This window comes from Martes martes, assembly GCF_963455335.1.
Source record: "Martes martes genome assembly, chromosome: 7".
In the NCBI taxonomy this organism is placed as follows: domain Eukaryota; kingdom Metazoa; phylum Chordata; class Mammalia; order Carnivora; family Mustelidae; genus Martes; species Martes martes.
This window is the reverse complement of record NC_137894.1, coordinates 63,072,697-63,088,685: the sequence shown is the minus strand read 5'-3', so window position 1 is coordinate 63,088,685 and position 15,989 is coordinate 63,072,697. Positions and strand designations below refer to the sequence as shown.

At 36.2% G+C, this 15,989-nt stretch overlaps 1 protein-coding gene across 2 annotated transcripts in view; it reads right to left on the bottom strand.

Annotated features, from left to right (window-relative positions):
* GOLM2 (golgi membrane protein 2) overlaps positions 1 to 15,989 on the bottom strand; it is a 106,504-nt gene that overhangs the window by 41,322 nt on the left and 49,193 nt on the right. For both annotated transcript variants that reach the window (XM_080807884.1, XM_080807885.1), the window contains exons 7-8: positions 2,780 to 2,878; positions 575 to 745 (exon numbers count right to left, since the gene is read on the bottom strand). In XM_080807884.1, the coding sequence (XP_080664010.1) occupies positions 575 to 745; positions 2,780 to 2,878 (270 nt within the window). The remainder of the gene's footprint in view (positions 1 to 574; positions 746 to 2,779; positions 2,879 to 15,989) is intronic.

The following is a 15,989-nucleotide window of genomic DNA, read 5'->3' as shown; positions in this document are numbered from 1 at the left end:
CAGCTACTGTCCACTTATCAAAGTTGATACCCCTGAAACAATTAAGCAGTGATAATGCATTACATGGTACTACAAATGTGTTCAATTTCTTTCACTTCTCTCCTAACACTTAAATGAAGCAAATTGCAACTGGAGGGAACAGAAAAGGAAGCAGCATTGAGCCTTCTACTATGGCAGTCTCCCCAGATCTGCATATCTCCGAGAATCCATTTATCAAAACTACTTATCTTCTCCTCCTAAGCAAAGTTTTCATTCATTAGCCTAACAAAACATATCTTTTTTCACTTCTCAAAAAAATTTTATAGTCATAAGAACAGCATTTTAAAAAAATCAACTCACCTGAAGTTCATTATTTAATAATGGAAAACATGAGAAGCTTTTTAAAGTCTTCTTTAATATGTGTCTATCCATTTAAAACTTGCTTTCCTTTTAATTTCATCACCATCATACCTTCTCTCTATATGCATATAACTTCACACTCATTAGAGACTATAATAATGAAGATCTTAACTAATCCTTGTAAACATATTATATTTAAATCTTTTCAGCATAACATTCATCAACTGATTCTTACTTTGCTTCAACTTATGGAAATCACCGACTCTATCCTTGGTAGCCTGCTTTAGTATATCTGCTTGAATTCTGGGTATACTCTCCAAGTTCGGGCCTGGAATTAAACGCTGAAGAGGGTTGGAAGGGTTCTGTTTTGAAGTTCCAGCATTTCCATTGTGATGTCCATGAGAATCTACAGCATAAAAACATCAAACCAAAGTCATACTTTGCTGAGGAATTTCACAAGACCTGCTTTAGAAAAGGTAAGACAACTGTTGTTTGAAACTGAGTACTCAGGTAGGGTTTTTGGGGGGAGGAGGGTTTATTCTAACTTCTTTAATCAAATATGACAGCTAATGTGATTTTAGCTGTGAGAAGTTCACTAATCATTTCTAGGTAAGTATCTCTAGTATTGATTTTATAGACGTATCCAACAGAGAAATACATAATAGAAACCCAAAGATTTAAATGGGATTAAGACCTGTATCTTTGGGGGCGCCTGGGTGGTTCAGTTGGTTGAGCATCTGCCTAGGTCATGATCCCAGGGTCCTGGGATTGAGACCCATGTCAGGCTCCCTGTTCAGCAGAAAGCCTGCTTCTCCCTCTCCCTCTGCCTTCCTCCCTGCCTACTTTGCTCTCTCTATCTCTCTGTCAAATAAATAAATAAAATCTTTGAAAAAGAAAAAAAAAAGACTTGTATCTTTGGGACACCTGGGTGGCCTAGTCATTAAGCATCTGCCTGCGACTCAGATCATGACCCCAGGGTCCTAGGATCCAGCCCCGCATGAGTTCCCTGCTCAGCGAGAAGCCTGCTTCTCCTTTTCCCACTCCCCCTGGTTGTGTTCCCTCTCTCACTATGTCTCTGTCAAATAAAAAAATAAAATCTTTTAAAAAATTGAAAAAGAAAAAAGACCTGTATCTTCTTCTCCCTTCAAACTCTGTATTGCTATCAGAAATCTCTGGTCTCTAAGTCATTTTCTTTTCTTTCTTAAAGCGTTTATTTATTTATTTGTTGGGGGTGGGAGAGAGAGACTGTGTGCATGCACAAGCAGGGGAGAGGAAGGCAGAGGGAGAGAGAGAAGCAGGTTCTCCGCTGAGCAAGGAATCCAATGTGGGACTTGATCCCAGGACCCTGGAATCATGACTAGAGCTAAATGAAGATGCTTAACCAACTGAGCCACCCAGGCATCCCATCTCATTTTCATCTACACAGTGACTCAGAACTGTTAATTTTTTTTCACTTATTTATTTTTAAGTAATCTCTACACCCAATGTGGGGCTGAAACTCAGGAGCCCAAGATCAAGAGTCATAGACTCTACTGACTGAGTAAGCCAGTATTAAATCTTGATTATTTCTCTCTCTTTTAAAGATTGTTTAAATATTTTTAAAAGATTTTATTTATTTGACAGAGAGAAAAAGAGCACAAGCAGGGGGAGTGGCAGGCAGAGGGAGAGGGAGAAGCAGGCTTCCTTCTGAGCAGGGAGTCCGATGTGGGACTGGATCTTAGGACCCTGGAATCATGACCTGAGCCAAAGGCAGACACTTAAAGGACTGTGCCAGCCAGGCACCCCATAAAGGTTTTATTAAGTAATCTTTACACCCAGTCTGGGGCTCAAACTCACAAACCCCAGAGACCAAGAGTCACAGGCTCTACTGACCGAACCTGCCAGGCCCCCATGCTAACTCTTGATTCTTTCTTATTAGTTAACTCCTGGATAAAACTTTCCTTCCCCCCACTCCCTTTCTTCCTCATCAAAGCCTTGATTTAGATCCTTACTATAATTAATTTTAATCATATCAATTCTCATTTTAGAGGAACATTTCTATAAAATCAAATACATATTCAGTAGAAGACAGATACGTTTATAAGTAAGGAGTAGGGAGTTGAATACAGATGGATGTAGTTGTTAATAGGACTCTGTGAGATAAATTTCAACACATTTTGAAAAGGGTAAACACAAACAGACTGGCAGAGATGAAAGGGAACATAGTCCAGACAGGCAGAACAAATAATTCTTCTGCTCTTCAGAACACTTCAGACAAAGTGTACTTTTAAAGGATTATTTATCCCTGAGCTTTGATCAATCACTGGGAAATATGCAACATTAACTAGAAGAATGAATGCTACTTCACCATGTTACTAAATGACATGTTTTATTCACTATCTAATAACACTTGACCAGTAAACTGGTTTTCAAATGGAATTTTAAGAATTAGACTTCATACCTGGAGCCATATTTGGGGAGAGAGGTTGTCCAGTTGGAATATGGGAGATTGCTTGATGACTTTCATATTGAGAAACGGAAATAGAGGGTTTCCTTAGAGCTAAAAGAAAAGAGATCCATATTATTCCTGACAATATGATTTCCAAAAACCAACCACCATGAATCTATCTGCACTGCACTAATCCTATGATGCTTATTTTAATTTTGTAATCTTTATAGTTGATATATTAACTAATTAACTTACGGTTACTAAGTGATACATTGTACTATCCATCACAGATTTTGGTGACCAATAAATCTGACCAGGATATAAAATAGATGGAACTCATATGTTTTGGACACTACTATACCCCCATCACCCAGAATAAACGGCACATAACAAAAGCTCAACTAAGATTTGATGAATGAAAAAATAAATGAATCTCTTCAGATACAGCAAGATCTTTTTCTATTGATAGTACAAATAAAAATCGACATTTACAGATTAGGTAAAGCAATGAGAATATGCTACTCTAAGTTGCTCAGATTTTAAATAAAAATTAAATATGACTGATGGAACAATGCATTTTATTTTTGAAGAGGGAAAATTTATATTTTGTACAAAGAGCTTTACTAAGAAAGATGTACATACTTCTAGTGGGGACTTTATTCTCCCTTAAGAAATGAAGGCAACAGTGAAAGATCATTTTCCACTCACTATCACTAACGCTATAGTTTCCCTGGGCAGCTTAACAAGATAGAAACAAGAAAGCAAAGAAATTAGAGAGAACGGAAACAGGTAAGAAGAAAAAAACAGAGAACCCATCTGTAAGATATGATTAGTGGCACATTTTATTCTTCTAAAACTTTGGTGGCAGAGATAATGTGCTCTTATCTCATCAGAGGAAGATCAGCCTTCCTTACAGTTAGGGGCCATATGACTAGGTTCTGATCTGAGCATATAAGCAAAACTGTATGTGCCACTTCCAGGTATGGCAATAAAATCTGTGCAAATCACCCACAATCTCTCTTCCCTCCCTGCTGCAACTCAGAATGCTACATGTGAAGATGAATGTTATCAAATAATGAGAGAGACACTACTTGGAGGACAGCTACAAGATAATCATCCAACCTATATCAGACTGTAAAATGAACAATAAATAAATAAAGTGACTGCAATTGGGGGGTTGTTTGCTAATATAACACACCTGATGAATTCTTTCTTTCTCTCTTTTTTCGCGGGGAGGGGTAGAGGGAGAGGGAGAGAGAGTCTTAAGCAGGTTCCATGCTCAGCACAGAGCCAGACATGGGACTCAATCTCATGACCCTGAGATCATGACCTAGGACAAGACAGTTAGAGACTTCCCCCAGGGGTCAGAACAAATGATGACCTAGAAAACTACTAGTGGGCTTGAAGATAAGTGACAGTGCTAATCTCACTCTCCAATTTCTACAGAGTTCTTCAAATTCTTTTTCTATATACATGTAAGTATCTAATGTTTATTCCACAAAAATGAGATATTATACTTGCTTTCTTGTACCCTGCTTTTTTCATTTAAAAAATCATAAATATATTTGTATGTTAATAAATACAGTTCAACATTATCATTTTTAACAACTATATACCATACTTTACGGATATAATAAATTTAATGAATTAACACATATAACTTTCAATTTGTCATTATAAACAATTTTGTGTTATGCCTTTTTACATCTACATGATAGAGTAAATTCTCAGGGAAGTACTAAGCAGTAGGGCAAGAGCAAACAATAATTTATATCAAAGCATTTCTAACTTTCTATGTATTTTACCCTGGTCCTCTCCATTGAGGATCATTAAGAGCCAGGGGAAAGTATACCAATCAACAGATAATACCAGGCTGCTATCAGATAATATTAACACCTAGGCTACTAAAAAATATATATCACTGATAAAGCCATTATTAAGGAAAAGTACCAAAGATAAAATGACAAAGCCTAGTTATGATAAAGACAAAACACAGGAAACAAAATTGTGGCACAGAGATTTTACCCTACTACTCAGGTTCTGCGTTTTATATTTTTTATAAAGGAGAGCTATCTGTATGAAAATTCAATCATTCAACAATATCTATTAAGTCTCTATTATATGCTAGGCACTGTTATAAAAAGCTGGAGATTCAACAGTGAACAAAATAGACCAAGTTACTGTCCCCATGAAGCTTACATTCTTGTTGGGTAGATAATAAGTAAACAAGAATATGTATAAAATATAAATGTCAGAGTGAAAAGTGCTATGTATAAAGTAAAACAGGGAGATATGACAGAGAGTGGTGGAAGATTCTACTTTATATAGCTTGGTCAGGGGAGCCATTTTCTTTTTTTATTATTATTATTTGTTTTATTTATTTATTATTTTTTTTAGGAGAGCCATTTTCAAAGAAGAGACATTTGAGCAGAGTGTTTAAATCACTTTAAATCATGTTTGAACCAACACGGAGGGAAAGCATTCAGGCAAAGACCACCAAGTTCACACAAAGGCCTTGAGACAGGAGATACATAGCATATCTGAGGAACTGCAAAGAAAGGAGTGAGGGAGAAGTGTTAGAAAGGAGGTCAGAGAAGAAAGAAGGATCTATATTAGAGACACAACAGTTAAAATATTAGGAATAATTGGTTAGGGTGTGGGGGGCTGATGGCTGGGACTACATTTGGCAATTCCAAAGGAGGCAATAATGTACTGCTAATAATAACAGTAGTTCCTATTTTCTGACTGTTTGGTATAAAACAGGCACTAATGTCACCCTCAAATCTATGTGAGATAAATAAGCCTTTCACAGATGAGGAAACTGAAACTCATGACAGAAGATATACATTTCACTTGATTTAAAAATTCAAAGTAGTCATTTCTGGAGAAACTCACTGAGATGCTTATGAAAGGTGATAGAAGGTTTAGGGTTAATCCTCCTTCACTTCTCTATTAGACCTCAGTTGCAGTCCCTACTCTGAGAGCCGAAAAAGAACTGTCCGCATTTCCTTTTTCCAACAACAGGGCTACAACCTCAAAAATGTTCAAACCTTCCAGTTTTTGTCTTACAGGGCATCACAATCCAGTGACTATGACTAGCGAGAAGTTACATGGTACTAATAAGCAACAGTCCTCAACTCTGGAAGCACTGTGCCATTACAGATACCACCCCGGACATACTGCATATGGGGGTGGTACGCAGGTATCTATATTCATTAAAAGCTCCAAAAGTGGTTCTGCTGCATAGCCAAGAGAATAAAAGACAGAATAAAAAGCATAAGCTTTGGAATTAGACCAGGACTTAAATCACGATTCTGTAATTAACTGTATGATTTTGGGTTAGTGACTTCTAAAAGCCCTAGTCTTCATCTGAAAAACAGGAATAATGCCATTTACCCTGCATGATTGTTTTGGAGGCTAAGTAAGAATATTAACTAATGAATTATGATATAAGCTAGAAAATAGTAGGTGTTCAATATATACTGAAGTTGTCAAAGTTAAGTGTTAATCCTTAAATGAAAAAAGAATCCAAGATTCATGCTGAAAAAACAAAAACATTTAAATGTAGAACTACTGGCCCTAGCCAATATATTGAGCTTCATGAATACATAGTTTGCTCATATTCAGGGGATCCTGATGAATGTTTACTTACAGTAATATAAGTAAAGTAGAGTTATGAAACTCTAATTGGTAAGTGCCCATAAAAATATTAATCATCTTGAAGTATGAACATTAAATATAAAACAATGATACAACATTTTAATGTTCCTTTGTTCTGCATATACAAACAGATATAACATGCTTGCATACTGTTCAAATACGAGCCAGTAGAACCATCCCCACCCTCTGAGCAATACAGATACATATCTAAAGAGACTATTAAAATGATGTTCTCATGTGGCTCGTAAGACCTGGCCTGTGAACTCCACATCCTTCAAATTTGGAGATCCATTTATATAATTTCAAAAGAGCAACACAAATTTCCACTACTAGCCATGACATAGAAGCCAGTACTGGACTTAACCCTCTCACACCCCAAACTTCTTTTAATATGGACAAAAATATATAAGACAACAGTTTTCAGGCACTGGACAACCAGCAGCACAAGACTAAGTCTTGAAAGAAGGGCTATACACATGAGATGGGCAATCTCAGTGAGCAGAGGAGGCAGAGATCATCAGAGTTTGGGCTGCTAAGATGGTTGGAATTTGTAAGACAGAATACTACAGAGAAAGAAGCTGTGTGGGGTGAAATGGAGGAGAGAGATCTGCATGGATATTCCTCTTGGGTCTTTGGCTGAGGCCTCAGCTAATATACACACAGGATAAGACTCTAGAGGGGCTAACAGAAAGCACTTGCTGCTGCAGGGCTGAGAGCTGAAAAGAAACAGGTCATAAAGCACTTGAAAACAATGCATCTTTGGGCCAGCCACAATAGAGAATCTTTACTGACCATCCTGGGCATTAAGATCAGATGCTACAAGGCCTACTTTAGAAGTAGGGACCATACCGTATAGTTAAGGGCCATGCCTTCAGATGAAAAACAAAATCAAAACTAACCTGTCCTGACAGCATAAAATCAAGTCTGACAGAATCAAGAGCATTCACCAGTAATTTAACTGTCTGCCCGAATAAAACTCAGCGCCCTTTAAAAACAAAACCATACTTCTATACTATAGCATTCATATAGCACACAATAAAATTACTAGACATAGAAGGAAATAATACCCATAATCAAAGAAAAAAGCAATCAACAGAAACAGACTCAAAGATGACCCACCTGCTGAAACCACATACAAGGACCTGTAAACAACTGTTTCTCTCACACACACACACACACACACACACACACAATTTAAAGGAAAAAAATGGAGACATCCAGTAGAGAAATGGAAACTAAAAAAAGAACCAAACAGAAATTCTAAAACTCAAAACACGTCTCAAATGAAAAATACACTGGATGGGTTTTGAACAACAGACTAAACACCGTAGAAAAAGGGTCAATGAATTTGAAGACAGATCAAAGACATTAAACAAACTGATAGAGAAAAAGTACTGCAAAAAAACTGAATAGAACTTCAGTGATCTATGGGATAATATAAAGCAGTCTGAAATGCATGTATCTTGAATTCCAGAAGGAAAAAAAAGAGAGCAGGGCAGAAAAAATTTGAATAATATCTGAATTTGAATGAAGGCTGAAAATTTCCCAAATTTGGTGGAAAACATCAACCCACATATTGAAGAACCTCAGGGAATCTCAAGCAGGACAAATACAAAAAAACCCAGGAGACCACTTCAAGGTATATCTTAGTGAAACTCATGAAAACCAAAGCTATAGAAAAAACCTAAAAAGCAGTTACAAAAAAAAAAAAAAAAAAAGCATACTATCAGTACCTGCCTAGCTCAGTTAGTAGAGCACACAATGCTTGATCTCAGGGTTATGAGTTCAAGCTCCACACAGGCATAGAGCTTACTTAAAAAACAAAAAACAAAACAAAAAAAAAACCACCACACAGTAATACAAAGGCACAACAAAAATAATGATGGCTAGCTCAGAATCAACGAAGTCTATAAAACAGTGGAATTGTATTTTTAAAATGATAGAAAAAAAATCAACTTGAATTTCTTTCTTTCTTTCTTTCTTTCTTTTTTTTTTTTTTAAAGATTTTATTTATTTATTTGTCAGAGAGAGAAAGTACAGGCAGCCGGAGGTACAGGGAAGCTCCCCACTATGCAGGAAGCCCGATGCGGGACTCAATCCCAGGACTTTGGGATCATGACCTGAGCCGAAGGGAGACACTTAACCACCAAGCCAGTCACCCAGGGGTTTCTTGAATTTCTATATTCAGTAAAAACATACCTCAAAAATGAGTATGAAATAAAAATGCTTTTAGATAAACAAAAGTTGAAAAAAATGTGTTGTTAGAAGACCTGCATTTCAAGAAATGTTAAAGGAAGTTCTCTTAGCTGAAGGGAAAATAATGATCAAGATAGAGATCAGAACCTAGGGGCACCTGGGTGGCTCGGTTAGTTAACCAACTCACTTGGTTTTGGCTCAGCTCATGATCTCAGGGCTGTGAGATCGAGCCATGAGTGGGGCTCCACACACAGCAAGGAGTCTGCTTAAGATTCTTTCCCTCTCATTCTACCCCTCCCCCTGCTCTCTCTCTCAAATAAATAAATAGATCTTTAAGATCTTTAAGAAAAGAAGACTCTCTCTCTCCCTTTCCCTCTGCCCCTGCCCCCACAACTCGCACACACTCTCTCTCACTCTCCCTCTTAAGAAAAAAAAAAAAGAAGAAAGAAAAAGAGAAAAAAAAAGAAACTAGAATCCTTAGGAAGGAATGAAGAGCACTAGAAAAGGTTAAGAATATGGTAAATACAAGAGACCATAATATATTCTTCTCTTATGTTCTCTTTTTTTTTCCCCTATTTTTTCTTTAATTTTTAATTTTGTATTAACATATAATGTATTATTAGCCCCAGGGGTACAGATCTGTGAATTGCCAGGTTTACACACTTCACAGCACTCACCATAGCACATACCCTCCCCAATGTACATAACCCAACCACCCTCTCCCTACCCCCCTCCTCCCAGCAACCCTCAGTTTGTTTTGTGAGATTAAGAGTCTCTCATGGTTTGTCTCCCTCCCGATCCCATTTCTCTTATGTTCTTAAAATAAAGCTTTTTAAAGCAAAATAATACTAAAAATATTAGGATTTATATATAAATAAAATACACAACAAAAGATGAGGCAATGCTAATGGCATCACACCTCGGTAAAGTTCTATATTTCACATGAAGGACTACAAGATTATTTCTAAGTAGACTTTGATATAGAAAGGATGCATATAGTAATCCCTGGAAAAACCACTAAAACACAGAACTTTTTAAGTATAGTTCTTAAAAAGCGAGAGAAACAGACACCAATTAAACCCTCAAACCCAGTGAGTACTAACTATCCTACTCTCCCTAGGTATTTTCTAATTCAAGACGCTATTTTGATTCCTTTTTTCTTAACTGTGGCCCTATAAAATATGACAATGAAAGAAATTATAAACCAATGTACCATTAGAAGTTTATGTATCTTTAGTAGCAATTTCCAGTAATAGAATTTGATATTATGCTAACTTAAGTATTTTTTTCCTACCCCCAAAAACCATGCCCAATTTTATATAACTTGTTTCTTTGAAAACTTTTTCTTAAAGGGTCAGAGTGAATATTTTAGGGTTGGAGGCCGTACTCAACTGTTCTGGCGCAAAAGCAGCCATAGACAAAATACAAATAAATAAGCAAGGTAATGTTTCAATAAATGGTTTATTAAAACAGGCAACAAAGTTACAGTGTCCCACTACTGTCTTAAAGGATGCCTAAGAGAAAAAATTAAGTATATCTACACTTATTTGAAAAAACTTTTAATGTATTTTTATAAATATAGATATTTCCTCTAAAAGCTCTAATCATTTAAGAAACTTCACCAAAATAAATAATAATAATAGTAACTACATCATTTCTTTCCTCCTTCCTTTTTATTTACTTATTTATTTTTAGAGAGGGAGGGGAAGAGGAGCAGAGGAAGAGGGAGAAAGAATCCCAGGCAAGCGCCATGCTCAGTGCAGAGCCTGATGCAGCACTGGATCTCAAGACCCCAAGATCATGACCTGAGCCAAAATCAAGAGTTGAACACCTAATCAACTGAGTCACCCAGGTGCTCCCATTGCTTCTTTAGAACATAATCTTTTCTGGGCTCCTGGGTGCCTCAGTCAGTTGGGCATCTGCCTTTCGCTCAGATCATGGTCCCAGGGTCCTGGGATTGAGCACCATGTCAGGCTCTCCACTTGGCGGGGAGCCTGCTTCTCCCTCTCCTTCTGCCTGTCACTCCCTCTGCTTGGGATAGAGGGTAGAGAAATGGAAACTAAAAAAAAGAACCAAATAGAAATTCTAGAACTCAAAACATGTCTGAAATAAAAAATCACTGGATAGGCTTTGAAAAATAGTCTAAACATCATAGAAAAATGGATAAATAAAATCAAATGGATAAATACAATCTTTAAAAAAAATCTTCTTTTCTCCTCTCAAACATCACTATAATTACCTCTCTTTAATTTTTTAAAAAATATTTATTTTTAATAGGTAATTTATGAAATTACCTTATAAAATTTTGAAACCAAAATCCAAAAAGTTCGAAAGACTGTATGATGAAAACTTAGTCACCTTTTAATCTCTGTCCTCAGTCTTCTTTCCCAAGAGTAATCAATCACTATTATCATGTGGAGCAGCACTGTTCAACAGAACTTTCTGCAATGATGAAAATGTTCTATACTTGAGCTGTCCAGTACAGTAGCCACTAGCCACAGGCAACCATTAAGCACTTGAAGTATCTCTAGATTTAGGAACTGATTTTTTAGTTCTATTTAAGTTTAATGAAATTAAATAAATACATGTGACCAGCTGCTACAGTATTAGACAGTATAGATCTAGAAAATTCCCCCAAGAGAAGTGTTTTTCAACCTTAGTTACATAATACAATCACCTACAGAACACTTGCACATTCAGTGCCCAAGCTGCATCTCAGACCAAACATATCAAAATCTCTGGAGTGGGACCAAGACATAATTTTATTTTAACTCCCCAATGATTCCAATATACAGCCAAGGTCAAAAGCCTCTATTTCAGAAAATTAAATATCTTACACATAGAGTAGCTCTATCTAATACACAGGTATAAACCAAAAGGAGTAATTTTTTCTTTCTAAGTTATTATTAGAAAAGAACTTCCAATTGTTTAGGAACCTAAAAATCTTTGTATCTATCAGGATTTTCCCCAAAGTAAATCATTAGAGGCAATTTTTACTACAAGAGTAACTGGATCTTAACTAGAAAAAAATTTCCATGTAAGAAATAAGATTTTTCTCTCTGTTGACACACATGACATGGAGAAGACATTTGCATCACATACTTCTAAAGAACTCTTAAAGATCAATAAGGAAAATACCAACAATCCAAGAGAAAATTGGGCAAAATTGACTACCAGGTAATTTATAGAAGGCAACAACCAAAATGGCTAATATATGAAGGGATGCTTAATGTCACTAGTACCACAGCATATTTAAGTTGAAATAAGATAGCATTTTATAACTTTCAGAATGGCAAAAAATTAAAATATAGCAAACCCAAATGTTAGTGAGGATGTGGATAAACAGATACTGTCCTATATTACCAGAAGAAATGTCAACTGATATTACTGAAGTTGAAGATATTCTATCATGCAAGCATTCCACTTTTAAGTTCATACCCTTATACACAGTTTTGCAACCACTGTGCTGAGAATTGTTTATGGGTTACCAGTGTGCTGAGCTATTGATCCCCACAACTCTGTGACTGAGGATAGGTAGATCCCTAGTCACGTTTTCTAGCCAGTAGCAGGCTCATCTTTGTAACTCAATATACTATTCAAATATTAGCATCCAGAGAGTCTCATGTGCATAAGAAGATGTAAACAAGAACATCCACTGTGGTATTGTCTGAAATAACAAAAAACTAAAAACAGTCTTAATGTTTATTATATGTGAATAATAAATCATGATATATTTATACAATGAAATAATTATAACTGTTGAAAAGCCACAGGTATGACACGGGTAAGTTGCAAAAGCATAAAACTGAGGGAGGAAAAACAAGTTATAGAATAATATACACAATAAGACACCATTTATTTAAAGCTTAAGGCAGCAAACAAAACAATACTTTATAGTTTTACAGATGCTTACAAATACAGTAAAGTCTAAAAACATGTATGGAAATTGATACACACCAATCTCAGCATAGTAGTTACCTCTGGGGAAGAAGAGACAGGAATAGGATCTGGAGGGTACACAAGGAGGCTTCAACTTATCAGTAATGTTTTATTTCTTTAATAATAACATCAATAACAGAAATATCTGAAACAAATGTGGCAAAATGTTATGTTATTTTTGTGGCTTTCTTTTGGGGGGATGTAGGTACTTGGCTATTTATCATATTATCCTGTTTTTCTGTATTTTGGGATTTTTTTTTAATCTAAAAAAGCTTTAAAAACTTGTGATATAAAAATATATAGCTGTCTAGCATAACAGGTGCCTAAAACAGCATAAAGGTAAATATCCAGGTAAGGGTTTGGTAAAGGATTAAATTCTAAGACTCCATAAAATCTTGGTGACTAACTCAAATCAACATTAAAAACAAACAAAATCCACTGAGGTTTGGCTCTATGGTTTAGGGAGCTCAGAAGCTGAAATGTCATGTTAATCATAGTCACATGTTATATGCCCCTTGACTGTTTCAGAGCTACATTTTAAGACAGTTCAGCCCTGCTTTGTTATAGTTTCTGGTAGAGTCTTGGCTATCATAAATAAAACAGTCATTAACAGATAAAAATCTACTTTAAAATGACAAGGATGTGTCCTTTTCTCAACTTCTTCTGTGGGGTTACTACCTCTACAGCCATTAGGGACTCCACATATACACCAGAACTTGCACTGGCATTAAGAATTTCAGCACAGACTACTTCAGAAAGAAAAAGACAACACTCAGTAAAAGGAATGACAAGAATATGTTTCTAATGATATGCAATAATCATAATAATAACAATAGTAACTAAGATTTATATAGCTGCAGCAATAAGCCAGGCCCTGTCCTACCTGCTTCACATTGAAATCTCACATTCACGCTTCAAGGTTGGAACTGTTGTTATCTTATTTTACAGATAATGTTAAGAGCAAATAAATGATCATCACACACCTATTAAAAGATGGGAGCCAAGGGTTTGAATCCTGGCAGTTTAATTCCAGATACCACTGTCCCATCTAGGTGGGGATATTCTGGTAATTCAAGCAGACACATTTATTGGGACCCTGTTACGTCTAAGGCATCAAGCTAGGAGCTCAAGGTACAAAGATATCACATGACTTCCTTTCTGTGTGCATCTGACTGACTACACAGCTCAAAGTTTCTTTTCAACAGTTACTATATCAAAATAATCTTTATACTCAAGATACATATCTAAATAATTAAGGGTAACTGTCATGAACAGTGATTTTTAAAGCAAAGCACCAACAGTTTAATGAAGTTCAAAAATTAATCTATAGTACTTCTGGTTTCTGGTTCTACAAGAAAGGAGATTAGGAGTTGCCACACTATCCTAGTAAGTAAAAAGCTATACAGGCTGAAAAATCAACAACTCTTCCTGGATAAGAGAGAAGAGGACACAGCGCAGACCACTGTTCTTAAGAATGGAGAAACAGAAAGGTGAATGAATATAGGAAGTCACAGACTGCAAAAAAGACTCATAAGCAGAAAGTGCCACAGGAGCCAGTGGCAGGGTAGGAAAACCTGAACTGTAATTGATGTTCAGTGTGAACAACTCACTGGAGGCTCAGTGTGGTAACTCAGAGAGTTAAAAATTCCAGGGGGACTCAGTTACAGGGAGGCTCCCCACAATATTGTGAGATTTACCTCCAGGAGCTCAACTATATTCCCAAAGGAAATACTGGGGCGGGGGTAGGCAGAATCCCCTCAGGCAGGAGGAAAGGAAAAAGAAACCATTTTGAAATACACCAGAGCACTCTGTTCTTAACAAGGCCTGCCCTCAGGAGAAACTAGGTAAGCAGAGCCTAATTTGCTAGGGTATTATCAGAGCGAGTGACCACAATTAGAAAAATACCCAACTTCAGCCCACTCTAGGCATCTTGTCCCACCTAAGGGGAAGGAAAAAAACTGAAAAAAACTTGTGAAGTTCAAAGACCAGAGACACAGACTTGCCCTAAAAGAACAGAAATCATAGGACTAAAGAACACTTCAGACTCTCCACTACCTCATACCTCACTACCACATTACTAAAGGCCTACTTACAGCAATAACTATTACCTCGTACATCATGTCTGACTATCAAGAAAAAAATTACAAGTCATACCAAAAGGCAAAAAAGCACAATTTGAAGAGATAGACCTAGCATCAGAGAAGGAAATACACCAGACCAGGAATTTAAAACAACTATGATTAATGTGCCAAAGACTCTAATGGATAAAGTACATAGCATGCAAGAACAAATAGGCAATGTAAATAGAGAGATGGAAATCCTAGAAAGAACCCAGAAGAAATGCTAGAGATAAGAAAACACTGTAACAGCAAGGAAGAGTACCTTTGATGGGCTCATTAGTAGACCATACAAAGCTGAGCAAAGAAGCTGTGAGCTAAAGGATCTATCAACAGAATCCTCAAAAAAACTGAAAAGCAAAGAGAATGAGGGGAAAAAAGCCAGTATCTAAGACAACTACAAAACGTATAACATAATGCATAACGGGAATACTAGAAAGAGAACAGAGAAAAGAACAGAAGAAATACTTGAAACAATAATGATGAAGAATTTCCCCCAAATTAATGTCAGGCACTAAACTGTAGGTCCAGGAAGCTCAGAGAACACCAAGCATAATAAGTGCCCCCCCAAAACGACATCAAAGCATATCACATTCAAACTACAGAAAATGAAATATAAAGAAAAATTAATCCAGAAGAAGATCCCTAATAGGCCACGACAGTGTAGACAGTGTCTACATATACAGGTATTTTTGGCATTAATGCTAAATTTATATTAAACGTATACCATTTTTTGGTGTTCTTCCCAGTTCTAAGCTATAGTGCTACAACCATTATATGAATCAAGATAGCAAATTCATACTGTAAAAATCAGACAAGAATTTGTTGGCATCTCATCAAAAGTATCATTATTCATCTCTATTCATTCTAATGAAATGGTTGTGTGATTTTCGTAATCAAGCACAAGTAGCAAGACAGGATTTTTGCCCTACTAAAGGGGTTCGTGTATGAAAGACATCTGAAAACCACTGTCTGATAAGCACAATATACCTAAAAATGGTGAAGATAAGATCCTGAAGACCTCTTGCATTTTCATATCATACAATTCTAACTCTGGAATTCTTTGGTGGCCAGGTAATAAATTATGATAGTGGACCAATAAGAAAATAAATGGAGACACTACATACTTAGAATAGCAATTATATAATTTTAACTTGAAAACTATACACAAAAAGAGGTTAAAAATTATAAATTTCAATGCAAACATATTTTTTATATATATGACATCAAAAACACATGCAGGCAAAGAAGGCATCAAAACGGCCAAGAGACACATGAAAAAGTTCTCAACATCACTCGGCATCAGGGAA